Source organism: Leopardus geoffroyi, chromosome A2 (assembly GCF_018350155.1).
Source record: "Leopardus geoffroyi isolate Oge1 chromosome A2, O.geoffroyi_Oge1_pat1.0, whole genome shotgun sequence".
In the NCBI taxonomy this organism is placed as follows: domain Eukaryota; kingdom Metazoa; phylum Chordata; class Mammalia; order Carnivora; family Felidae; genus Leopardus; species Leopardus geoffroyi.
In genome coordinates, this window is record NC_059331.1 from 156,575,709 (window position 1) to 156,602,963 (window position 27,255).

General features: G+C 39.9%; 2 protein-coding genes across 4 annotated transcripts in view; one reads left to right on the top strand and one right to left on the bottom strand.

The window, feature by feature from the left end:
* Positions 1-5,342: 5,342 nt before the first annotated feature.
* Positions 5,343-11,030, bottom strand: PRSS37 (serine protease 37). Its single transcript, XM_045495935.1, has 6 exons — positions 10,959-11,030; positions 10,521-10,618; positions 8,347-8,488; positions 6,849-7,102; positions 6,134-6,270; positions 5,343-5,588 (listed from the first exon to the last, which is right to left on the bottom strand). Exons 2-6 carry the CDS (start codon positions 10,552-10,554, stop codon positions 5,448-5,450), a joined length of 708 nt encoding a protein of 235 aa, XP_045351891.1. The 5' UTR covers positions 10,555-10,618; positions 10,959-11,030; the 3' UTR covers positions 5,343-5,447.
* A 2,365-nt stretch (positions 11,031-13,395) lies between these two features.
* Positions 13,396-27,255, top strand: part of LOC123606985 (serine protease 58-like) — a 79,003-nt gene continuing 65,143 nt past the window's right edge. For all 3 annotated transcript variants that reach the window (XR_006716597.1, XM_045495934.1, XM_045495933.1), the window contains exons 1-2: positions 13,396-13,932; positions 24,874-25,015. Coding sequence is in view for 2 of the 3 variants with exons in the window: in XM_045495934.1 (XP_045351890.1) it covers positions 13,896-13,932; positions 24,874-25,015 (179 nt within the window). In the remaining variant the exon portion in view is untranslated. The remainder of the gene's footprint in view (positions 13,933-24,873; positions 25,016-27,255) is intronic.

Genomic DNA, 27,255 nt, shown 5'->3' on the forward strand with positions numbered 1-27,255 from the left:
ACTTATTTCACTTAGCATAACACTTTCCAGTTCCATCCACGTTGCTACAAATGGCCAGATTTCATTCTTTCTCATTGCCAAGTAGTATTCCATTGTATATATAAACCACATCTTCTTTATCCATTCGTCAGTTGATGGACATTTAGGCTCTTTCCATAATTTGGCTATTGTTGAAAGTGCTGCCATAAACACTGGGGTACAAGTGCCCCTATGCATCAGCACTCCTCTCTCCCTTGGGTCAATTCCTAGCAGTGCTATTGCTGGGTCATACGGTAGATCTATTTTTAATTTTTTGAGGAGTCTCCACAGTGTTTTCCAGAGCGGCTGCACGAGTTTGCATTCCCACCAACAGTGCAAGAGGGTTTCCATTTCTCCACAGCCTCTTGGCTGGACATTTTTATTACCACCACCAATCACCCTGTTTTTTGCTCTTTATAGTGCTACAGCAAACATCTTTGAAAAGCTGTAAAAGCAGAAGCCTAAAAGCAGTGAATAAGCATAATTATAAGGTTTCTCATATGCATTGTCAAATTTTCATAGAAGATGAATATTTACACGTACTTCCATCAGAGGTGGGGGTTCTAATTTTAAACAGGGTAGTCAGATAAGACTTTGCTGAGAAAATAAAATTTAATCAAAATTTTTAGGAAGTAAGCCATGCATGCATCTGGGAAAAGTACAAAAATTTTGAGGCAAGTAAGTGTCTCACATGCTCAAAGAAGAGCTAGAAGGCTGGTGTGGCTGGAGGAGAGGTGGGAGATTAGATCAAAGGGGCTGTGGGATTTTTAAGGTCCTTATAGACCACTGTGCAGACTTTGCCCTTTATTCTGAGATGGGGAGCCTTTGGAGGGTTTTTAGCAGAGGCAAGTGGTAAAACTTGGCTTACATTTTAAAAGATCACTTTGGAGGCTCCTGGGTGGCTCAGTCGGTTGAGCGTCCGGCTTTGGCTCAGATCATGATCTGAGTTCGAGCCCTGAGTCAGGCTCTGTGCTGACAGCTCGGAGCCTGGATCCTGTTTCGGATTCTGTGTCTCCCTGTTTCTCTGCTCCTCCCCTGCTGGTGCTCTGTCTCTCTCTCTGTCTCTCTCTCTCTCTCTCTCTCTCAAAAATAAATAAATAAGCACTAAAAAACATTTAAAAGATCACTTTGGTCATTGTATTGAGAATAGGTTGAGTTTAATAAGGCAAAAGTAGCAGAAGGGAGATGAGTTAAGAGGATATTGCAATAATCTAGGCTTACCAGGGTGGTAGCAGTGGAGGCAGGGAAAAGTAATAAGATCGTGGAAATGTTTTGAAGTGGAACTGGCAAGATTTTCCTGCAGATTGAAAATGAGACAACAGAGAGGAATCAAAAGTGACTCCAGAATTTTTGGCCTGAGTAAATTGCAGGCTCATCAGATTGTCATCAGTTTATATGGGGAAGACTGTGGGTGGAGCAGGTCCATCTTCAATAAGACTTGGAGTTCAGTTGGACATATTAAGTTTGAGATATAGATTAGATATCAAAATGTAGCTGTTGAGTAGACGGCTGAGTATATGAGACTGACAGTCAAGGGCAAAGCCCAAGCTGGAGATACACATTTGGGCACTGTTAGATTATGTATGGTATAGATCACTAAGGAAGTAGGTGAGTATAGATAGAAGAAGTCCAAGACTAAACTTGGGGAGCTGTGATGTTAGGAGGTTGGAGAGATCTGGTGGAATCAGCACGGCAGACTGGTTCCTCCTTCAAAGCTATTTAACAAAATACGTAATTTGAAATGATATTGCCAATCACCTGTTGATATCCTAGTGCTGTCATTCTAGTTATACCTATCTTGGGATTAAATCTATCACTTTCTGGAATATAGAAATAGAATATTATGAAGTGGTCCCCAGAGAAGCCTTAACTTTAGATAGGAATCCTGAAGACTCTCTATCTACAGACCTCAAAGAATTTTTCACTGGGAGCTAAAATCAGAGATCATGGGAGAAGCCATAAAACTTCTTATGTTATCTAAATAGGAGCTTTTTGCCTTATGTGAGGAAAAAAGCAAGAGTAAGTATGTAGGAAACATCTGTGTATTTAGAAGTGTAGTTATGGGAAAACATAAAGGAAATGGCACAGGCTTTGGAGTCAGTTGGATCAAGGTTTGTATCCTTGGTCTGCTGTTTATTAACTATATGGTCTTGGGAAAGTTACTAGCTGTGTTTTTTTCAGAAACCTCAAGTAAGTGGAGGAATATAAATCTGAAGAGTTACATGCAAAGAATGCATATCAAAATGTCTAACACAGTGCCTAATGTATAGTAGATGTTCAAACTATAATGGCTTATGTGCCTTTATTATTTTTATTAAGTTCATGCAAATGAACAAAGCAGATTTTGTTATGACACTCCAGGCTCCAGTGTGTTTCCAGGTTCCAGATGAGGCCATGGCCCTGATGATCTCTATAATGAGAAGTAGAGATCTAAGAAAGAAATGAGAATTGGGTGACCCTCAATGGCCCCTGTTTAAAACTATATTTTTATTTTGGAGTAAACTTGCCTCTGTCCAAGGCAGAATGCAATATAAAACCCTTTTGGGGACGTAGGGATTGAGATCAGTGAAATAACATTAGTGAAGTCCAGCTGGCACTTCCCTCAAGGGGAGAACACAGTACAACCTCGGATGTAGGAGTCAGGAGTGCAGGGAATAGTAGAGGGAAAGGGATCTGTGAAATGCAGCTTGGCACTCAGAGAAGTCTTGATGGTTCATAGTCTTGATAGTTCAGCCCCCAAACCCATGCTGCTGGTCACTGTGCTTGGATAACTCACTCTAATAATTGGGGCTGAAAAAATTGTTAGAAAAAACTTATACTGAGGAGTTGATTGAATAGTGATCAATATGATTTGTTTTTGTGTAAGTCATAGGCAATGGGTGAAGAGGAAATATCTTGCCTGGAATATGGTTGCTCTTGCCTTTAACACTTGAAGACTTGACTTCAGCTTGAGGAATTTTTTTTGTTAAAGGTTTATTTGTAAACCTTTTAATTTTTTTTTTTTACCGTTTATTTATTTTTCAGAGAGAGAGAGAGAGAGAGAGAGAGAGAGAGAGAGAATGTGAGCAGGGGAGGGGCAGAGACAGAGGGAGACACAGAATCCGAAGCAGGCTCCAGGCTCTGAGCTGTCAGCACAGAGCCCCACGCGGGGCTCGAACTCACGAGCTGTGAGATGGTGACCTGAGCTGAAGTTGGACACTTAACCGACTGAGCCACCCAGGTGCCCCAAGGAATTTTTTTTAATGGCTCTAACTTTGTTAAGTCTGGGTCTTGACCACGTTGCCAACTTAAAATACAGAGAGCACTGGGGCTTTTTTTTTTTTTTTTTAACATTTTCTTCTGATATTTCTTTTACTCATATTTGCATTTCACAGAGTCAAGTGGCAGAAGATATATTTAGAAATATTTTGGGAGTATATGGGTAGGGTGGGTGGGAGGTCTCAAGGAGGTTTGGATGCCATTCTGATGGTTTTAGAGTTTATTTCAGGACAATTGGGAACACTTGAAGGTTTTTACCTCCCAATATAGAAACCAGTTCTTTTATTTTATTTTTTAAATGTTTATTTATTTATCAGAGAGAGATTGGGGGTGGGGAGAAGGGCTGAGAGAGAGAGAGGGAGAAAGAAAATTCCAAGCAGGCTCCTCACTGTCAACACAGAGCCCAATGTGGGGGTTAATCTCATGAACCAGGAGATCATGACCTGAGCTATAATCAAGAGTTAGATGCTTAACCAGCTGAGCACCCCAGAAAGAAGTTCTTCTAGAGACTATGTTTTAAAGGTTGTATTGGTTTTCTATGGCTCCTATAACAAATTATCAGAAACACCTTAAACAACACAAATTTCTTATATTACAATACTGTAGGTCAGAAGTTTGACCAGTTTTAATGGGCTAAAATCAAAGTGTTGTCAAGGTTGTGCTTCTTGTTAGAATCCATTTCCTTGCCTATTTTGGTTGTTGTTAGAATTCAGTTCCTTGCAATAGTAGTACTAAAGTTCCCATTTCTTTGCTAGCTGGAAGCTGAGGTTCGCTCTCAGTTTCTAGAGACTGCTTACATTTCTTGCCTTGTAGCCCCCTTCTTCCATTTTCAAAACCTGCAATGGCAGCTTAGGTCTTTCTCATGCTTTGAATCTCTGCTGCCTTTCTGTTGTCACATCTCTTTGCCCAAATATTCTCTCTTCTTCTTCTTCTTCTATTTTTAACAGCCCATATGATTGCACTGGCCCCACCCACATAATCCAGGATAATCTCCCCATCCTCAAATCCATAAGCATAATCACAGCTGTAAAACTGACTTTTTCATGGAAAAAAAACCATATTTATGGGTTCTGGGGATTAGGGTGTGGACATCTTTGGGGAGCCATTATTCTGCCTAACACCAAGGTCTTTAATGTATAGATTGTGTTTAAATTTAGGGAATAGGAAATATTATACAAGGGTAGTGTGTGGTTGTTTCCTCAGTCTACATCTGTTGGAAGATTACCCACCCTTCTCCTGTATTCCCCAGTCACTTGGATATCCAGAATTCCATGATCATTTCCAGATTTGGGGCCCCGGAGTTCTCAGTTTTCAAGTTCTTTACCATGTCTTCAACCAGAGGACTGGTACCTGCTTTCTTGACCTTATTAATCCCATGGTCTGTGTGTAGCTAAACCCAATTTCTGCCCTTCCTTCACCTCCTTTCAGCCATATCTGCTTCTGGAATCTTCCACTGCCCTGAGATTATACTCTTCTTGGATCTAGATGACTTCTTCACCCTGTTCTGGAGCTGCCAGGCTTCCTGTTGGACTTGATTTATGGCCGTGACCCTGTCCTGAAGTTCTCTTTGTTAGCCTCTTATGCATCCGCTAACTCTCTCCCTGTAGCATGCTGCAGTCAGTGTAGCAGTGAGAGGGAGCATGGCCATTCTTAGGAGAGATTATTCCAGTACCCAGGATTTTAGCCACAAGTGAAAGCTTCAAGCTCTTTGAATGATAAGAGAAGTGGCAGAAAAATAGAAGCCAAAATCTGTTGTGATGCCACAGACTCCCCTATAATTTTGAGGCTGAGAGCATGGGATTGAGAAACGATATTTGGAGGTTCTATTCTAGGCTCTGATGTCTGTCAGCTTTGGATAATGTTAAGTACTCTCTTTTAGTCTCATTTTTCTCATTTGTAAAGTGAGGATAAAAGATAACCTCAGAGGATTGTTGTGAGCATTAAACGAGATAATGGGTGTAACCCTACTACTGTGTGATGAGTGCTCATGTCATGTTTTGTCCTTGGTTCTTCACATCATTATGGGATATGGGCAGAGACACAACCAAGAAAACATAGGCTACTGGTGTAATGCATTTCTGTTTGGAGATTTTTATTTTGAGTTTGGAGAAAATAGTGGCCTGTATAGTCAATGACTAGAGCCAGTGGGATACAGAGAGAGTAGAAGGGTGTCATTTATCTTTAGTGATGTTCTCGATCCAGGAGGTATATTTGTGAACATTGGTGTAGATTCCAACATCCCCTCCCATGAAGTGACCGACCTCGATTCCCTGGAGCTTGTTTTTGCAGATGACAGTAGCAACGGCCACCTCCTACCAGAGATCACGCAGAGGGAGAAAGACAAGAGAGATATGATTGGATCTTCTCACAGGAGCCCTCTAGTCCCCCAGTTGGATGAGCCGTGCCCAGAGGTAGGCTCATGGGTTATGAAAACAGCATCGAATTGGGAGATAGGAAGCTGGAGTCATTTATCTAGCTTTCTTGTAACTAGCATTGTTTCATCTTGAGAAAGTCAGAGAAAAACCTCTCTAGAACTCACATGTAAAATGAGTCAAACCCCATTTATTTGGACTGGTGAAGCGAGTTTCCCTTGTGAAAAGTTTGAATTCTTTTTTAAAGCCATGCCTGTTTTTTTCTTGCAGCTATGAGAGTAATAAATCTAGCAAAGTGTTATTAACTAGAGGGATTGCATGCCACACTTTAATGGATACAGTCATCTGTAAGGAGGGCCTGGTGCAGCCTTATCAAATTCTCAAAAGATTGTGAGAGGATGAGGGCTTTCTAATTTTCTAATCGCTGTCACGATTAAACTAGACACATACAAGCAAATGAATGTTGAATATAGAGAAAAGATTACCCCAAAAATTCGGCTGAACACTTTCACAAATTTCACACATAAGGAGTTCCTGTGGCTTTTTCCTTGTTCAGTTTTCTGGCACTCTTTATCAGACATCACAGGAGCCTCCAGGTTCTGCCTTAAATCAGGATGCCTGCCTGAGGGAAGACAGGATAAAAAAGGTTGACTGCTCGCAATTGTTATTTAGACTCTGCAGTCACTGCCCTGTGTTTCAACTGGTGTTTTGTGTGTATGTCTGAAGAAAAAAGGGCTGAGAAAAGGCAAGGATCTTGTGCATGGTTATGAGAGTTAATCTAGAGGATTGAAAAATAGCCTGCATGACTCTTTTAAGAAGTGGTTTTCTTTCCATCGTATCTAGTCTTGGAGGAATATGGGGTGACCTGACTCAAGTCCTCAGAGGTGTCCCCTACGTGCAAAATGAGCCTGGATGCAAGGGAGGAGCACAGCCTCTTTGATGTGAACCATGTGTCTGGCAGTCAGGAGTAGTGTGGCCTGTGTGCAGAGTCCGATGGCCTGGTGGCCCCGGCTGCTGGAGCCTGGAGGAGGTAGTTCTGTGTCATCGTGTCATCACTGGGTTGGGAGGAGCTTTGGACTTCCGGATGAGTCTCTTTTTGCTAGCACCCTCATGGTCTCCATCCATTCTCCTCTCCTCTCTTCTCAGCTCTGTGGACATGGGTGACTGATGACCCTGATTTGCTGTGGAAGGTACACTCACCATTGTTATCTTGGCTCCAGTCCAAACCTGAGAGCAGACAGACAGTGCCTGGCCGGACATTGCTGGTGGCGAGGGAAAGTGGCTGGACTTTGTTGTTGAAGTTGGCAGGCTTAGCCAGCTTAATGAGCATGAGGTCATCCTGGGGGGCGCTATGGCTGTAGTTCCAGTAGCGGATAATCTGAATGGGGTTAATTGTCTGCTCTGTGCCATCTCTGACTCTGATCCTGAAATTTCCCAGCATCACTTTCAGGTTTCTGGAAGGAGAAGGGGGTGGGAGTAATCACCGTCACCATCACCACCACCACCACCACCACCATCATCATCAAAGATATTAAATGTTATAATGTGTCAGGTACTATGCCAATTGCTCGGTCTGGATTCTGGATTACCTCATTTACTACTTACAACAAAACTATGAAGTGGATTCTATCTTTAATCCATTTAACAGATGATGGAACCACATAGCAGTAATTCCCCCATGGTCACACAGTAGGTGGTGGAGCCTTAACCACTGTGTTTTCATGTAGCATCCTTAATGTGGTAGAGAGAAAAATCATGCATGGCATAGAAATAATATTTTCCCTCCACTCCAGCTCCAGCCTCTCCAACTGAGCATTTCCATTCTGGTGGAGGTAAGACAATGACAGGACCTGAGTGGTGGAGATCCGTTGGTTTCATTAGACCCACTCGCAACCCTGCTTCATCCTGCTCTCTGCCTTTGGAAGGTGTTACATATGGATTAAGCCAATGGGTTCTCCTGTCCTCTGCTCTCTGCTTGGGTTTCGGTTGATAGCAAGCACCAGGAAGTAGAGGAGAAGAGTGAGGTTCGAGTATTTATCCTCCAAGCTCCCTTCCTGCAGGGCTGCCCCAGCTTCTATCAGGCAATCCCTGTACACAGGGCTTCCTCTCTTCCTTTCTCTCTCCTCCCACCCTCCCCGGCTCCCCTCCCCTTTGAACCAACCTCTCCTCTTGCCCCTTTAGGTCTAGGGGGAGTAACTGTGCCCTTCTAATACTAATCCTGGGGGCACTGAACTCTTCTTTGTGCTTCCCCTATAACTTGTCCGTACCTTTGTCGTTAGTCATTTTTAAAAATTCTCCTCAATTTGTCCAATTTGAGTGTACCCTCAGTTACCTGCTGGTCCCTTAATTAATAAAACACGTTTATCTCATCAGTAAAAAACTTGAAACAAACTGATGGGAGACTGAGGAGGCACAGTGTATGGAACAGGTTTCCTTCCCGGCAGCAGTAGTGACATTTGGAGCCGGGTAATTGTTGAGGGGTGCACACTGTAGAATGTTTAGTAGCATCCTTGCCATGGGCCCTATTCTCTAGATAGATGCCAGTAGCACAGCACCCCTCAGTCCACTGTGACAACCGAAAATATCTTCACTTTGCCAAATGTACCCTGGAAGGAAAAGTTGCCTCCCTTTGAGAACCACTCATGTAGAATGAATCCGGCTGTTTCAGGGGGTGGGAGTGAGGGTTCCCAACACTCACGGTAAGTAGCAGTGAGCTGGGGCCAGCACCCAGTTGTTTTTGATGAGGACACCCACACAGGGGTTGAAGTGCGACTTGAGGTATACCAAGTAGGGAGCATGGTCGTCTTTCTGCACAGATGCGTGAGTAGAGAAAACTGTCCCTGAGAAAATAATTAGTATTCTTAACATATAAAACATTCTTAATATAGAAGACATATCTTAGGACAAATAAGACAGTTAACAGTTTCCTAGTTGAAAGGAACATGGATAGTTTTCTTTCTTTCTTTCTTTCTTTCTTTCTTTCTTTCTTTCTTTCTTTCTTTCTCTCTCTCTCTCTCTCTCTTTCTTTCTCTTTCTTTCTTTCTTTCTTTCTTTCTTTCTTTCTTTCTTTCTTTCTTTCTTTCTTTCTTATTATTTTAATGTCTATTTCATTTTTGAGAGAGAGAGAGCCAGAGTATGAGCAGGGAGGGGGAGAGAGGGAGACAGAATCTCAAGCAGGCTCCAGGCTCTGAGCTGTTAGCCCAGAGCCCAAGATGGGGTTCGAACTCATGAACTGTGAGATCATGACCTGAGCCAAAGTCAGATGCTTAGCTGACTGAGCCACCCAGGTACCCCTAGAATATGGATAATTTTAAAGAAATAATTGATTGGCCAAGAAATATGAAAATGTTTGACTCTCTTTTTCTAATAAAATGTAAATTAAAATGATATACCATTTTATCTGATACTTATTAATTTTTGGTTTAATGTTGATAATATTGAATCTAAGAAAGTACAATGAAAAGACTCTTTTACTACATGTAGCAACGTGAATTGATTCTGTCTTTTTGAAAAGCAATTTAGAAATAGGCATCAAAAGTGTAAATAGTTCATCACTTGTGACCTAATAGTTCCAACCCTAAGAATCTGTCCTAAAATAATCAGATATAGACAAAGATTATGAATGTGTGCTCATTTTAACACTATTTATAATAGGTAAACACTGGAAATATAAGTGTCCAATATAGTAATGTAGGGCATTTGAAATAAAAAAGTACATCAATATATGGAAATATTAAAATTGTATTTATAAAGAATATTAAACAGCAAAGGAAACATTAATAACCTTTCTTTAAGTTAAAAATGATAATGAAATGTATATTAGTCTAGTAATCCAGTTGTCTAAAAACAAGCAAAGAAACAAAAAGATAAACCATTTGAATGACAAATAAATAAATGAAGCCTGAGAGTAAGTTGAAGTGTTAGCATGTGTTGACTGTGAGGTGAGATTATGAAGTGTTTATTTTTTTCCTACTTTTTAATATTTCTAAGTTTTTAATATTAACATTTAATATTTAAAAAATTAATTATTAAAGAAAAACACTTAAGAAAGGGAGGAAGGCTGCTTGTAGTATCAGAAATAAAATACTGTTCTTACCTCGGCTGCCCTTGGTTCTTCCATTTATCCTTCCCAAGTCTTGGCCTCCACCGCCCCATACCCTTGTATGATCACATAGTTAGAAATCCCAAGGGAAAAAGGACAGGAGGCATGGAGGCATTGAGCTCTTGTTCTAAGTGCTTTACATGGATTTATTTAACACTTTCACAACATCTCTATGATGTAGTTAGTCCCCATTTTGATTGAAGAAACTAAAGCATAGGTAGATTGACTTGTCTGTGCTCACACGGCTAATAGTGATGCAACATAGATGGTCTGGAGGTGGTGGGAGATGCCTCACCAGCAAATTCTGCCATCAGAAGGACTCGTGGAAGTCAGGGAGTGCAGGGGGTAGGGCCCTTGCATTTGATCTTTTGTTTCTACCTTCTTCACTCCCTGCTTTCTGAGTCTCTAAGCTTCTGGAATAGGGGGGATATCAGACTTCGGAATGTGTTCTTTGTCCCTGTGACCACACTGGGACTTGCCCAGTGGGTGATGAAGCCCACATTTTGGAATCACCAGTGAGGAATGCTCACTGTCGAGCACTCTCCAAGGCAAGTGAGCACCATCACCCATCCCATAGCTTAGCACTGGAAGGGTGAGCTCAGCCTCATGGGAGCCTATGGGTGTGGTCTGGGACAGGAGATACCTACTTCTGTCCATGACCGCTTTTCTTGGACTCTTCTTTTGTACCCTCTACACACCCCAATCTGCCTTCCTCCAGCCTGCATTGACCTGTGCCTTATAGGACAGAGTAGAAGCTCATGGATACATACCAGCAAGGACACCCAAATAAAAGATAAATTTCATAGCAGTCCAGATCTTTCCCCGTGAGATGCAGAAGATCGGCAGAGTATGGAACTCTCAGGAACACCTGGTAGAATCAATGGCTATGGTTAGGCATGGGGACCCAAAATAGGGTGGGAAAGCAGCTCTGGGCATAAATGAGGTGAGGGAAGAAGGCTCCAGGTAGACAGATGAAGGTCCTTCTGCTCCAAGGAGGCTGGGGGATGGGAGACTGTGCCTCTCTTGGGTCTTTCAAAGAAGGAAAAAGAAGCCTTGTTCCTTAGACTTCCAGATCCAGGTTCCTCTCCCTGCTATGCCTCAAAGCCCATCTGCCTAAGTCAGCTGTCATGGGAAAGGGACTCTGGCTCAGGACTCATCTTCCTCAGGGGGTTTCTGAGGCCAGGGCTGTGGGGGACAAGATGCTCCACCTTAGCTCAGGTAGACAGTGTCCCCAGGTTTGCTCTGAACACCCTAATAGTTACTTATACTTTCCCTTAGCCCCTCCCATCTTTATTACACTGGCTTCACCTTTCTCTGTGACCACTGTTTCATCACTCAGTCATCATCACCACCAGGTCTGGTGGTCCTGATCACCAGCTTTGAGCCAAGGAAATGTGGAAATGAAAAGCACTCATAGAACCGTTATTTCGGCAGTTGGAGAATGGTTTACATTCTGGATTATATTAAATTTAGGATCTTCTGTGTTTTGGTGGCAGTTCACAAGGCAGGACCTGTTGGTGCTTTTTACCTGATGAAAAGGTTTCTCCGGCAATGATAAATGGCTAGGGTCATCCTCGGCTAATTTGGAGACACTCTAACAAGAACAGTTTCACTATTAGCTAACATTCATTGAACACTTACCGAATCCGAGGCACTGAGCTACATTCTTTACTTCTGTATGGACATTGTCCATGGGGATTTTGTATCAGGTCAGTCTGAGATTTGTAAAATTACTATACTTTGTGCCACTCTAATCCTTCAGGGTTTCTTAAACCCATAATCTCATTCCAGTGGTACAACAACCTGCAAAGAGGAGACAGGGCTGGGGTGGTTTTTTTCTTGATCTGTAGGTGGCCGAACTGAAACAGAATTTAAGTCATTTTCTCAAAGTCACACATGATTGGAAAGATAGAAGTAGAATCCTGATCTCCTTATTGGGTACACACAGCTTTTCAACTATATCCTCCAGGCTTCGGCTAATCAACTAGCATTCCTAGACCTTGAAAGGTCCATTCCATCACGCAAGTTCCCTGAGAATAGGGCTTCGTTATGAAATATGCTTGAGGTTCAAAGACAGGATGGAGCTATGGAAGGTTTTCTGTTGGCGAGGGTAGGAGTAGTTAGCACAGGTGAAAAGTTGAGAAAGAGATATTCTTTACTCTGACGTTGTTTGTCCTAGATTTTTTGCAGAGTTTATGGACCAGGAAGGGAGTTTGGGTCCTTTCCAAAAACAACAGATTTTCTGGAGGAGGCTGTTACTGGGGACAGCTACCGGTCTAAGAGTCTCAAATTAGTATCTCCAGCCTAGACCACCTGTCCCACAGATACAACTGCCTCCTGGAAACCTTTTTTTTTTTTTTTTTTTTTTTTTTTTTGCATCTGCTTTAGCTCCCTGAGATCTTGAGATTCAGCATGTCAAAAGTTAACCCTTCATGCCTCCAGCCTTTTAAATGCATTCTTTGCCTGTTTTTCTTATTTTAGGAGATAACTCCGCCTTCCGTTTGTTTGATTTCTCTCTCTTTCTGACCACTCAACCTCAAACCATCCTACTTCCAGATGTCTCTTAAATCCATCCTTATCTTTCCATCCTCACTGCTGTCATCCTGATCTAGGCCATCATCTTGTTGTGCTTGAACTCCTGTATATGCCCATCTAGTGTTGCTCAACTTGGCCTTCTCTTTTGTACTCAGAATTGTTTTTTCCCCCTGAAATGCAGATGAGATCATGCCAGTCTCCTTTTAAAAACTCTTCAGTAGTTCCCTGCTGCCAGTAGCATAATCCCCCAGCATGCTTTAGGGGCCTCCCTTGATCCTCATCCCATTTTGTCCTCTTCAGTCCTCTCTGCTCAGCTTCTCTCTGCCTCCCCTCTCCCACCCACCTACCCCACACACTTTTCTCCAGGCCTACCAAACCACTTTCAGTTGCAGGTTTTCTTGTTTCAATACTAATACCTTTTTAACATTAGCCTTTGAATGCTCTCTGCAGTTTGCTAATCCCATTTATTTTTTCCTTTTTTGTTTTAGGATACTGATATCTGATATGGACATTGTTCTTTGAGCTTCTTTTTGAAAAAATAATTTTAGAATTCTATGGAGGGATGGATGGGTGTATGTGTGTGTGTGTGTGTGTGTGTGTGTGTGTGTGTGTGTGTGTGAGATATTAAATATTTCCTCATATGTTCGTAATTTTTTGTTATGAAGTTCCTTATTGGTATTATCACAGATTCTGTGTACACATGGGGACATATCTGTCCCTCATTCCACAAACCATCAGGTTTATAGAGACTCTAATTGTAGTGTTGCATTTTGCCATCTGACTGATTTTCTGTTTAGGTAATATTCTTCTTATATTCTGCCACCAAAAATCAATTTGAAAAAGGCAGCTACAGAGAAAGGAGAGAATGAGAGAGAGAGACAGCGAGTGAGAGAGAGAGAGAGAGAGAGAGAGAGAGCTGCAGCCAGGAGGGCAGTGTAATAACAGATTTAGAGATCTGACAAGAACCACTTGTGTTGATATTGATTGGGAACTTTTATTCAAATGGTGTCTGTGGTTGTGAGACAAGACCTGCGCAAGTCAAGCAGTTCTGAGGAGGGGTGGTCTGGGCATCACCTGCATAGAGGGGAGGGGGTCAATGTCACACAGAAGGGTGGGACTCAGCTCTGCTTCATCAGAGTGGCCCGGAAAGGAAAGGGGTCAATGGGACATGTAGAAGGAGGGATGCTAGTCACACATTGTGGGGAAGGGACCAGTGGAAAGAACTGAGAGGCCAGGGGAGAAACTTGGGATGAATTTGAACTCCACAGAAGGTCTGCTTGACGCCTGCTTTGGAATTCTTTTCCCTAGATGAGGTGGATAAAGCTCAGATCCCTGCTCATCTTCCCATAGGGCCGGCCTCGTCAGACTGAGGTTTCCGTGCCTACTGACAGAGGTGGGCGGCTGCGACTGATGAACCCGCTTTCACACTGAGGGTCCAGAGTGGAAGGAGATGCCCCTAGATGATAGACTTCTGTAGAATCCGTATCCTCGGATCTGCCTGCACCTTCTTCACCTGCTGTTCAGAATCCCCAAGCAGGGCATAAGTTCTGTCCCTGTCTTGTGCCTGTTAGTTTCCATCCATATCCTCAGCGCAGGATTCAGACATCAGCATGAATCGTATCCTGTTAACCTTGCTGATGGTGACTGGTGAGTGACCGAAGGGATCTCTTTGTCACGGTTATTAGGATGCTGTCGTCTATTAGGACGCTGTCTGGGGGTGAGGCTATGGAGCTGTGTCGGGGAGGAGAGCCGGAGGGTCAAGGGCATGCAAGTTTGGGAGGGGGAGGATACATTACTCCTTTTCTGTACAGCCTCAGTCATTTGTAGGACCTAAGTAAAACTTTTTATTTTGGGATTCAAATCTCCTCTCAATGTATGATAAAGTTCTTGGGCTAAAACATGGAGGCAATCCGGAAAGGAAGGTGGAGATAGGAGCCTGGAAGGGTGTATAGGAACTTATAAAACACGTAGGAAACAAAGCAGCAGGTATTCTGCTGTAGGGTTCAAAAGGAAAATGTCACTTTTGCCCTTTGTGGTTTAAATGTAATGTGCAATGATAATAATAATAATAATAATCACCATCACTGCCGCCACCATAAAAACATATACCTATATAGTGCTTATATAATAGACACTGCTCTTTACGTGTTAACTCATTAAATTCTTTTTTTAAGTTTATTTATTTATTTTTGAGAGAGAAAGAGAGAGTGCTAGTGCACATGCTTGTGCAGGGGAGCACAGGAGGCAGGGAGGGGCTGAGAGAAAGGGAGAGAGAGAATCCCAGGAGCCCCACAGGGGGCTCAAACCCACGAACCCCTGATATCATGACCTGAGCCGAAATCAAGAGTTAGTCGCTGAGCCGAGTGAGCCACCCAGGTGCCTCTAACCCATTTAATTCTTAAAACAACTTTGTGCCATAAGTATTATTGCTGTCATTTTTTTTTTTTTGATGAGGAAACCAAGGCACAGAGTAATTATAACATGCCCATAATGAAGTTGGTATGGCTCTGTAATTAGGCATTTATGCTCTCTTACCTAGTTAGGGACAGATACCCTAACCTCTCTGAACCTCAGTTTCTGTATGTGCAACATGAGAAAAATATGTATCTTTTAATGACATGCCGTGATTCCTATACCTATGTTGGACTGAGTGGAGTTAACCAAGTTAATTGGGTAGGGCCTGGGTAGGTCGTTTTAGATAGAGGAGCCAGTAAGTGTGAAGGTCATGAGGTGTGACATGTTTAACCAAAAGCCCATCTGTGTGGTTGGAGCACAGAGGAAGGAAGTAGATTAAGAATCATATAGTAGAGGGTCTTTTAGCCTTAATTTTAGAAATGATCCTGAGTATAATAGGAATCCTTTAAAGAGTTTTAAATATGAGAGTTATATTACCACATTTATGATTGTAAAATATTCATGTGACTTCAGTAGGAGAATGGATTTGAGTAGAGATATGGGTTGTGGGTGGGAGAGATCTGGGGAGAGATTTAAGAGACTGTTGCAACTCTCAGGGCAACAGAGTAGACTAGGGTGGTGGCAGTGAGGATGTAAGAAAGTAAAAGGATTCCGGAGGTAACAAGGAGATAGAAGTTGTGATCAGTTGAATGTGAGGAATGAAGGGTAGGAAAAAGTAAAGGGTGTCATCCAGATTTCTGGTTGGGTGAATGGTGGTAAAATTTACTGAAATAGGGAACACTGGAAAAGAAGGAGGCATTTGGGGAAGAAGACAAATTACATTTTTGACATACTGAGTTTGAAGTGCTTTTGAGATATCAAATGGAGATGTCCACCTGAATCCAAGGGTCGGGAACTCACGACAGGAGTCTGAGCTGGGATACAGATTTGGGAATTTGGGAATTTTGAAAGGATTTGAATTCATAGGAATGAGTGAAAAAGATTACTTGAAAAGAATTTACAGAAAAGAAATGTGTAAAAGACAGAACTATGAAGAATTCCAGTTGCCTTTCTTGGTTTAAAATTTTTATTTTGAAGTAATTATGCATTTATAGGAAGTTGCAAGAAATGTACAGAGGAGTCCCACGTGTCCTTCCTGTAGTTTCCACCATGGTAACATCTTGTGTAACTATGGCACGGTAGCAGATCATGGGAGTAACATTGGTATGATCCACAGAGTTTATTCAACTTTCCCCAGTTTTACCTGTGTGTGTGTGTGTGTGTGTGTGTGTGTGTGTGTGTGTGTGTATTTAAATCTGTACAACTTCACACGTATAGGTCTGTGCATCCACCACCATTTTCAGGACACAGAACAGTCCATCAGCAGAGCCTCCTTCCTATTGCCCTTCTACCCACACACCATTTCATTCTCCCTCCTCCACGCCGTCCCCTTCCCTAACCCATGGCAACTACTAACGTGTTCTCCATTTCTGTAATTTTCTTGTTTCAAGAATATTACACAAATTGAATCATACAGTATGTTGTATTTTAGGATTGGCTCTTTTCATTTAGCATAATCCCCTAGAGATTTGTCCAAGATGTGTGTATATTAACTATTAATTCTTTTTATTACTATTATTCTGTGGAATGGATGTACTCTGGTTTGCTTAATCATTCATCCATTGAAGGACATCTAGGTTGTTTTCAGGTTTTAACTTTTAAGAATAAACCTGCTGCATTTTTTTTTAATTTTTTTTTCAACGTTTATTTATTTTTGGGACGGAGAGAGACAGAGCATGACCGGGGGAGGGGCAGAGAGAGAGGGAGACACAGAATCGGAAACAGGCTCCAGGCTCTGAGCCATCAGCCCAGAGCCTGACACGGGGCTCGAACTCACGGACCGCGAGATCATGACCTGGCTGAAGTCGGACGCTTAACCGACTGTGCCACCCAGGCGCCCCTAAACCTGCTGCATTTTTGTGTGATAGTAAGTTTTTGTTTGTCTGGGATGTAAGTCCAAGAGTGCAGTTTCTGCCATATGGTAATTGTATGTTTAGTTTTATAGCATATTGTTTTTCAGGTTGGCTTCACCATTTTAGATTCTCACCAACAATGTATAAGTGACCTATTTTCTCTACCTCCATGCCAGCATTTGGTGTTGTCACCAAATTGCACTATTTTTCATACTAGCTGTTCTGTTAGATACATAGTAGTACCTCATTGAAATTTTAATGTTTATTTTTCCTGTGACTGGGGATGTTGAATATCTCTTCATATGCCTGTTTACCTCATGGATATTTTCTTTAGTGAAGCGTTTTTTCTTGTCTTTTTCCTATTTTCTAATCAGACTGTTGAGTCTGAGAGTATGTATATAGGTCAGATACAAGTCTTTTCTCAGCTAGGAGGTTTGCACATATATTTCCAAGTCTATAACTTGTCTTTAAACTGTCTTCAGAGGGTCTTTTATAAAGCAATTGTTTTTAATTTTGATGAGTATACCCAGGGAAGTTGGTGTTAGGCTGTTCCTTAAGTCCCCAGGTTCCTTAGGCAGTCCCCTTACTTCTTTCCATTATTCAGAGTCTTTCTGTCTTTGTTTGTTGTGTTTGTTGTGCAGGGGCTTTCAGTTGAGGAACTGAAGAGCTGGGGGGAATGGGGCTACTCCTTCTTGGATCAAATGGAAAGGTGAGCTCTAATGCTTTAGGGGCTGCTGGAAGAGGAGAGCCCAGTAAAGTACCTTATGAGGCAGGAGAAAATAAAAGTGTAATATACACCATCAGAGGAGCTGTTTCTAGGAGGAGGAGGTAGTTAATGTGTTCTATGTCTGTGGCAAGTTAAGAAAGTTAAAGCTGCAGACGCAGTGGAGGCAGATGTTGCATGAATATGGAGTTAAGATTTGCCCAGTTGAAGTATGACTCAAGGACATTAGGACAAGGGAGTTCTGAAGAGTAATAAGAATATCATTAAAATGATGAATAAAGGAATCTGACTCAGGTAGAGAGGGAAGGTAAAATAGGCAAGGACCGATTGGAATGGAAGGAAAGGAGGCAATGTGTAAGTTTCTAGCACATTCTTAGAATCAGTGACTTTGTAAAGCTCAGTCAAGAGTGAGTTAGGGCACCAGGGGTTTGGTGGAAAGAAATCTGAGAAGTTTTAGAGTAAATGACCCATATTTAGTTGGGGGCTCAGCCAGGTATATTAGGAGAAAATGTGTTCCTCAGCTTTCCTTGGAAGTCCCTGTGGCTTGAAGGAGCTCTGTCTTGTTGCTGCAGGTAAGAAGGAGCTAGTGTAGTGCATACTTCTTAAAGGCCAACCAGAGAAGGTCTGCAGTCAGGGATAGATTGTGGGAATTAAATAGGACTTAGATTTATACACTGGAATATCTTAGAGTGAAGGAACGTGAAGATTTTCTGTGTCAATGGTTCTCAACTTTTCTGAGCATGAGAACCCCTTTTAGTCTTAAAATTTATTTATTTATTTATTTATTTATTTATTTGTTTATTTATTTATTTATTTATTTACTTACTTACTTACTTACTTATAGTGCAAGTGGGGGAGAGGAGCAGAAGGAAAGAGAGAGAAAGAGAGAGAGAATCCCAAGTAAGCAAGTAGGCTCCACTCTCAGCATGGAGCTTGACACAGGGCTTGATCCCACAACCCTGGGATCATGACCTGAGTTGAAATCAAGAGTCAGATGCTCAACTGATTGAGCCACCCAGGCACCCCTATTTTGTTTTGTTTTGTTTTGTTTTGTTTTAATTTTTTTTTAACGTTTATTTATTTTTGAGACAGAGAGAGACAGAGCATGAACAGGGGAGGGGCAGAGAGAGAGGGAGACACAGAATCGGAAACAGGCTCCAGGCTCTGAGCCATCAGCCCAGAGCCCGACGCGGGGCTCGAACTCCCGGACCACGAGATCGTGACCTGGCTGAAGTCGGACGCTTAACCGACTGCGCCACCCAGGCGCCCCTAGGCACCCCTATTTTGAATCTTTTAATGATAATTATTGATTGAATACTTATGTAAAGAGAAGGTAGATAATCTTTGTTAAAGCAATGTGTATCTTATTATCAGAATACTGTTTAAATGGATTTCCTGTCAGTTTTATTTTTGAAATAGGTCTTATGTCCATCCATCCACTTAGATGCTCTTCTCCAACTCCCCCACTGCTACTTCAGTGCAAGGCACATCACTTTTTGCCAGGTCACTTCAGTAAGCGCGACTGTTTCTATAATCCATTTCTAATAAAAATCCAGTGATTTTTTTTAAATCCAGTGATTTTTAAAAAAATAATTGGATCACATGACTTCTGTACATTCAAATTCTTTAATAGATTTTTTATTACACTTAGAATAAAATCCTCCTCTCAATGATCCTCTTAGGCCAATCTTTTCCTCTCCCACTAGGCTTCAATTTCTTTGGCTCTCTTCAGACTCCTGAGCATTTCCCAGTTCTTTCCCATCCTTGAGCCTTTGCACACGCAGTTCTGGAAAAGCTCGTTCTTCTGCTCTTCCCATGGCTGGTTTTTCTCATCTTTGCTGTCTCAGATTACCTGTCACTTACCCAGCAAGTACTTTTTTGCCCACCCAAACTAAATTAGATCCTTTGTTTACCCTCTCTTCTTATTCTTTCTCATGGAACATTCTATCTCATCCAACTTATAGCTATCTATTGATGTGTTTATTTGCTTATTGTCTCCCTCCCTCATTTCATGAAGGCAAAGTCTACTTCTATTGAATACCCTTTTATATTAACATCAAATATGTTGCCTGGCACATAGTAGATATTCAGGAAATATTTTTTTAAATAAATGCATGCATATATGAATTTGGGAAAAAAGTACACACACATATACATAACATTAGGTCTTAGTCTTCTGATGACGGTTGCTTCACTTATGGATTCAGAAAACCATTTCATTAATTTCAGAGCCTCCCAGTGGATCCCTGCATACAAGGTGAATTTTACTCCAATCACTCATACATTTTGAGTTCCTACCATGTGCCAGACACTGTCCCAGATGGTGGGGGATATTGTACACATCATTGTTCCTTCGCTACTTATCGTCTATAGGTGAAAACCCTAGGACCCAGAAACATAAATTGACAAAGCAAGAGAAACCCAAATTAGAACAAAGTGACAAAGACAAGAAAGGATCAGAGAAAATCTCCAGAAACAATAACAAAACAAGTAATAAAATGGCAGTAAATACATATCTATCAATAATTACTTTGAATGTAAGTGGACTAAATGCTCCAATCAAAAGACAGAGGTGTACGAATGTATTTAAAAACAGACCCAACTAGGTGTGCCTAGGTGGCTCAGTCGGTTAAGTGTCTGACTTTGGCTTAGGTCATGATATCATGGTTCATGAGTTCAAGCCCCACGTTGGGCTGTGTGCTGACAGCTCAGAGCCTGGAGCCTGCTTCGGATTCTGTGTCTCCCTCTCTCTCTGCCCCTCCCCAACTCGCACTCTGTCACTCTCTCTCTCAAAAACAAATAAACATTAAAAAAAAAACAACTATATACTGCCTATAAGAAACTCATTTTATACCTGAAAACACCTGCAGATTGAAAGTGAGGGGGTGGAGAAACATTTATCATGTAAATGGAGGTCAAAAGAAAGCACGGAGTAGCAATATTTATATCAGACCAGCTAAACTTTAAAACAAAGACTGTTACAAGATAAAAGAAGGGTACTATATAATATTAAAGGGGACAATCCAACAAGATCTAATAATCATAAATATTTATGCCTCCAACATGAAAACGCCCAAATATGTAAAAGTTAATAACAAGCATAAGGGAACTGATTGATAATAACACAATAATAGTAGGGACTTTAACACCCCACTTACATCAATGGATAGAGCATCTAAACAGAAAATAGACAAGAAAACAGTGGCTTTGAATGTCACTGGACCAGATGGATATAACATATATTCAGAATATTCCATCCTAAACCAGCAGAATACACATTCTTTTCAAGTGCACATGGAAAATTCTCCAGAATAGGTCTCAAGTTAGGTCATAAAACAGGCCTCAATAAATACTAAAAAGATTGAAATCATATGGTACACCTTTTTTTGACCACAACATTATGAACCTAGAATTCAACCACAAGAAAATTTGTGAAGACTACAAATGCATGGAAGTTAAACTACATGCTACTAAAACTGAACCAGAGAATCAAAGAAGAAATTTTAAAAATATATGGAAACACATAAAAATGAAAACACAACAGTCCAAAACATTGGGATACAGCAAAAGCAGTCCTAAGAGGGAAATATGTAGCAATACAGGTCTACGTCAAGAAGCAAAAGAAATCTCAAATAAACAACCTAACCTTACACCTAAAGGAGCTAGAAGAAGAACAACAAACAAAGCCTAAAGCCAGCAGAAGGAAGGAAATTACAAAGATTAGAGCAGAAATGAAGGATGTAGAAACTAAAAAACAAAACAAAAATAGAACAGATGAATGAAACCAGGAGTTGGTTCTTTGAAAAAATTAATAAAATTGATAATTAATAAAATCACAAATGAGAGAGGAGAAATAACAACCAGCATCACAGAAATACAAACAATTGTAAGAGCATATTATGAAAAACTATGCAAACAAATTGGATAACCTAGAAGAAATGGATAAATTCCTAGAAACATATCCAAAACTGAAATAGGAATCAACATTTAGAAATCTGTTGCATTTCTATATACCAGTAATGAGGCAGCAGAAAGAGAAATTAAGGAATCAGTCCCATTTACAACTGCACCAAAACCCTTAAGATACCTAAGATAAACCAAACCAAAGAGGTGAAAGACCTGTACTCTGAAAACTATAAAACACTGATGAAAGAAATTGAAGATGACACAAAGAAACAGACATTCCATGCTCATGGATTGGAAGAAAAATATTATTAAAATGTCTACACTACCCAAAGCAATCTACGCATTTATTGCAATCCTTATCAAAATATCAATAGCATTTCTCATAGAACTTGAACAAAGAATCCTAAAATCCCACAAAAGACCTGAACAGCCAAAGCAATCTTGAAGAAAAAACCATTCAAAATGGATTAAAGACCTAAATGTGAGACCTGAAGCCATAAAAATGGTCTTTGACATTGGCAATAGCAACTTTTTTCTAGATATGTCCCCTGAGGCAAGGGAAACAAAAGTAAACATAAACTATAGGGGCTTCATAAAATAAAAAGCATCTGCACAGTGAAGGAAATAATCAACAAAAGTAAAAGGCAGTCTACTGAATGGGAGAAAATATTTGCAAATGACATACCTGATACCTGATATTAGTACCCAAAATATATAAAGAACTTATAAAACTTAGTACCCCTCCCAAATGAATAATCCAATTAAAAAATGGGCAGAAGACATAAGTAGACATTTGTCAGAAGAAGACATACAGATGGCCAACAGATACATGAAGAGATGCTCGACCTCACTCATCAGAGAAGTGCAACTCAAAACCACAATGAGATCACCTCACATGTGTCAGAATGGCTAAAATCAAAAACAAAATAAACAAGTGTTGGGTGAGGATGTGGGAAAAAAAGAACTCTCTTATACTGCTGGTGGGAATGCAAACTGGTACAGTCACTGTGGAAACCAGTATGGAGGTTCCTCAAAAAGTTAAAAACAGAACTACCCTGTGATCTAGCACATCTGCTAGTTGAATGGAATACATGCACCCCAATGTTTATAGAAGCATTATCTACCATAGCCAAACTATGGAAGCAATCCAAGTATCCATTGACCGATAAATGGATAAAGAAGATGTGATATATATTCACAATGGAATATTACTCAGCCATAAAAAAGAATGAAATCTTGCCATATGCAATGATGTTGATAGAGCTAGAGAGTATTATGCCAAATGAAATAAGTTAGAGAAAGACAAATACCATGATTTCACTCATGTGTGGTATCTAAAAAACAAAGCAAACAAGCAAAGAGGAAAAAAGAGAGGCAAACCAAGAAACAGACTCTTAACTATAGAGAACAAACTGATGGTTACTGGAAGAGAGGTGGGCGGGGGGATGGATGAAATAGGTGATAAGGATTAAGGAGTGCACTTGTTGTGATGGGCGCTGGGTGTTGTATGGAAGTGTTAAATTACTATATTGTACACTCAGAACGGACAGCACTGTATATTAACTAACTGGAATTAAAATAAAAACTTAAAAAATAGTTTTCTATTTTCCTGCTGTTCCTAAACTGGAGAAAGCAGGATTTAATCTGCCTTTGTTGTACCCATCAACCAAATGGCACCAAGAACACAGCAATAATGAGAATAGTGAGGTTTTTTTTTTCATTATGCAGTGGGAAGAACATACTCCAGAGAACCTCAGAAGTGCCCCAGATGGGAGGGGCATCTTACAGGGTTTGAGCTTATGCTGGATAATTTTGAAGATGGATTTAGAGAAATGGGATCAGTTCAGAATTGGGTTTCTCAAAAGGTTTTTTTAAGGAAGTGGAGGATTAAAATAGAGCTGTCACTGATAATAGCAATAATGCAAAGAAAAGATGTATCAGTTAATAGCTGATGTTTAGTCATTTTGGGGATCATGAAAGGGCTTTGTCTTTGTCTCGTTTTGAACATTGTTTTGCACTTTCTCAACATTAAAATATACTTGAAGCTGAATTAGTAAGAAATAACATTTACTGAACACACATTATACATGAAACATTCTTCCAAACAATTTACATATATTACCACATTTATTTCTCACAGAAACCCTAGGAAAGAAGTTGTTATGATCTCAGTGTACAAGTAAGGAAATTAACATAGGGATCTACATAATTTGTTCAAGTCCATACTACTAAGGATACAGCCCGAATTTGAATCAAGGCATCTGTTTCCAGAGGATAAGTAGTGTACTATACTTCAGTGTCTGTATAGAGTATCTCTCCCTATATTCTTTTGCCAGAATTAAAGTTTTATTTTTAATTACTTATTTTTTTTTTCCTGCAGGAGTTATGATGACTGGTCTCAGAGTGTCCCTGTAGTCAACCAGTAGGAAAAATCAGGGAGCTATAGGAAAGGCTGCATTGCTTGACTGTGGATACAGCCAAGAATCCTTAAGCCTTTGGAAGGTTAGAAATGAGCTAAGTCACTCTGGAAAGCAGCAAACTGGGTGAGGAGAGGCAGGGAGGTCCTGTAGAAGAGAAGTGCATAAATGGGATTTGGAATCACATGGACTGAAGTCTGAATCCTTGAACCAACCATCATTCACTGGTTGTATGACCTCGTGTGCTAATTTTATTTAAATAAAAAAATTGAATACAGTTGACACACAACATTACAGGTCTACAGCATAGTGATTCAGTGATTCCATGAGTTTATACATTATACTATGCTCACCATAATTATAGTTACCATCTGGCACCATACTAGCTTTTAGAATATCATGGACTGTATTCCCATGACTTATTCATTCTATAGAAACTTGCGCCCTTTTTTTCCATCCCCTCATCCCCCTGCCCTCTGTTAACCATCAGTTTGTTCTCTGTATTTATAGGCCTATTTCTCTTTTTTGTTTGTTTATCAGATTTTTTTAGATTCCACGTATGTGGTATTTGTCTTTCTCAGTCTGACATATTTCACTTTGCATAATACCCTCTAGGTCTATTCATATCATTGCAAATGGCACTATCACATCCTTTTTTATGGCTGCCTAATATTCCATTATATTGTCTATCTTGAGAAAGAACAACAAAGCTGGAGACCTCGCAATGCCAGGTTTCAAGTCGTACTACAAAGCTGTACAGTAAAACAGTATGGTACTGTCACAAAAACACATAGATCACTGGAACAGAATAGAGAGCCCAGAAATAAACCCATGATTATATGGTCAATTAATCTATGACAAAGAAGACTAGAATATTCAATGTGGAAAAGACTCTCTCTTCAATAAATTCTTAATCTGTAAGATAATATAAAATTTATACACCCTATAGTTTTTTTTTCCTGTGAAAAATAAAAAAAAATTAAAAAGTACACCAAGTACTTTAATACAGTGTTTTGTACATTATGGTTCTCTAGTACCATAGAGTAGGGGCTAAGTGATTAATAAGTGGTAAATATTTATATTAACTGATACCAGCATTCTGAAATCTCTATAAGCACCTTGAGTTCTCTTTAGTTAGCCAGTTTATATCCCTTGATTCTCTTCTGTCTTCCAGGTGGTGTTTCATTTGTTAGTGAAGACATAGAAGGGTTAAATCACCTTCTCTACTTATTTTACCTGAATTCCAGTTATCGGTCCTGTGTGGGGACTCTGATTGCCCCTCAGTGGGTGTTGACGGCTGCACACTGCTTCTTACCGTAAGTGATGGGGATCCATCCACTCTGTTCCAAGGCTCCGAGGCTGGGCCTCCGCACTTCTTGTGGGAATTCTAAAAACTTTGTGGTCAAGAAATTCTAGGACTATCATGGTAAAAGGGAGTTCAGCTACTCAGATACAACTTGACTAAGGAATGTTCCACATTCTTATGTTTGACATGTCCCAAAAGGAAAAGTAATACGGTGTAATATGATACCTTACGTATAGGCAAAAATAACTTTGCAGGTCACTCTTTTTTTAAAAAAATATTTATTTATTTATTTTTGAGAGAGAGAGAAAAAGAGTGATCAGAGGAGGAGCAGAGAGAGAGGGAGACAGAATCCCAAGCAGGCTCTGCACTGTCAGCACAGAGCCCGTTGCGGGACTCGAACTCCCCAACAGTGAGATCATGACCTGAGCAGAAATCAAGAGTCGATGCTCAACTGACTGAGCCACCCAGGCACCCTGACCTTGCAAATAATTCTTAATGTTTTTAAGATTCATCCAAAATGTTAGGGATATGATTATATTTCATTTTTCATTACAGTATAATATTTAAATGTGACTATCACAATTTGTTCATTCTTTTCTTGGTAGACATTTGAGTTATTTCTAGGTTTCTGCTATTGTGAATGGTTACTGTAATCATAGTTGTACCATGTACCTTGGAAGGTATTCTCATATGTATATCTGCAATACACACACACATATAGATGTATATATATACACATATACATACATACATATCGGTATTTCTGCAACAACATCTCTGGATGTCATAGAGGATGCAAATGTTCACTTTACACATCCTCCAGCAATTTAGAAGCATTTTCCAGCATTGAGTATTGTCCAACTTTTTTATTATTTTGCTGATTGTGTTAAATTTCTTGTTATGCTCATAATTTTATTATCTTTATTAGTAGCGATGATTGGCTTATTTTTTTCTCCTCCTCCTTGTCCTTCTCCATCCTCTTCCTTCTGCTATTAATATTTCTTCTGGGAAATATTCTTTCATGTTTTTTGAACATTTTGTGACTTTTCAAAAAAAATTGCTTTGTAAAACTTCTATAAATGCCCTAGATATAACTCTTTTGTCAATTACGTATGTTGAAAATATCTTCTTTGTGGCTTGATCTTCTCTTTAATGGTGTATTTTGATTAATAAGAGCTCTTCATTTGACTATAATATGACTTAACACAAATTATCAATCTTTATTTGTGGTTGTTGGGTGTTGTGACTGGTTGAAAATATTCTTTATGACATCAAGATCAGAAAGATATTTCTTTAAGGTTATTTCTAGAGATTCTAAAGACTTGATTTTATATTTATTTATATCATTTGGAACTGATTTTTGTGAATGCTATGAAGTAGGGATCCAGTTTTGTTGTTTTTAACATAGTAAGCTAAATATCCACATGTCATTTATCTAATGGTCTCTTCTTTCTCCAACAACCTGCAACACCACTTCTGACATCTATCAAAATTCTTTATTTTTGCATGGGTCTGTTTTGGGTCTCTCTGTCTCTGTACTGCTCCTTTGGGTTATTTATTATAGACCAATTCCACAGTGTCTTAAAAATTATGACTTTATTATAATTTGTGATGTGTGATAAGGTAGGCCAACCATGTTTTTATTTATCAGAAACACTTAGGTATTCTTTTAAATAACTTTTCAAGCTTTATGAAAAACTCTGTTGTGATTTATTTGGAATTGCTTTAGCTCTTTGTATCAGCTGGGGAGAATTGATATTTTTCTAATATTGATTATTCCCAGCCATGGATCTGGCATATCTCTCCACTTATTTAGCTTTCCCTTTAACGCGTTTCAAGAAATTTATTTTATCTGAATACATGTTTTGCACATATCTTATTAAATTTATTCTTAAAGTGCTTTATATTTTGCTATTATATTTTAATTGATGTACTTTCAGAAAATTATATTTTCTACTTGTTAGTGATGATGGAAATGTAATTGGTGTTCATAAATTGATCTATGGCTTGTTGCTTTGTTATATTCTCCTACTGTTTCTAGTAATTTATATATATGTTCCTGTGGATTTTCTATTTGCCATCTTTGAAAAGGGCCATTTTCATTATTATTTTAATTCTAAATGATTTTTAAAAATTTCCTCATGATTAAATCTTTCATTCATAATTTAGAATATGGAGGGGTAAATTTTGAGGGATAACTTTCCAAATTAAAAAAAATTCTTTGGGTTCTATTTTAATTGTTTTTGTGGT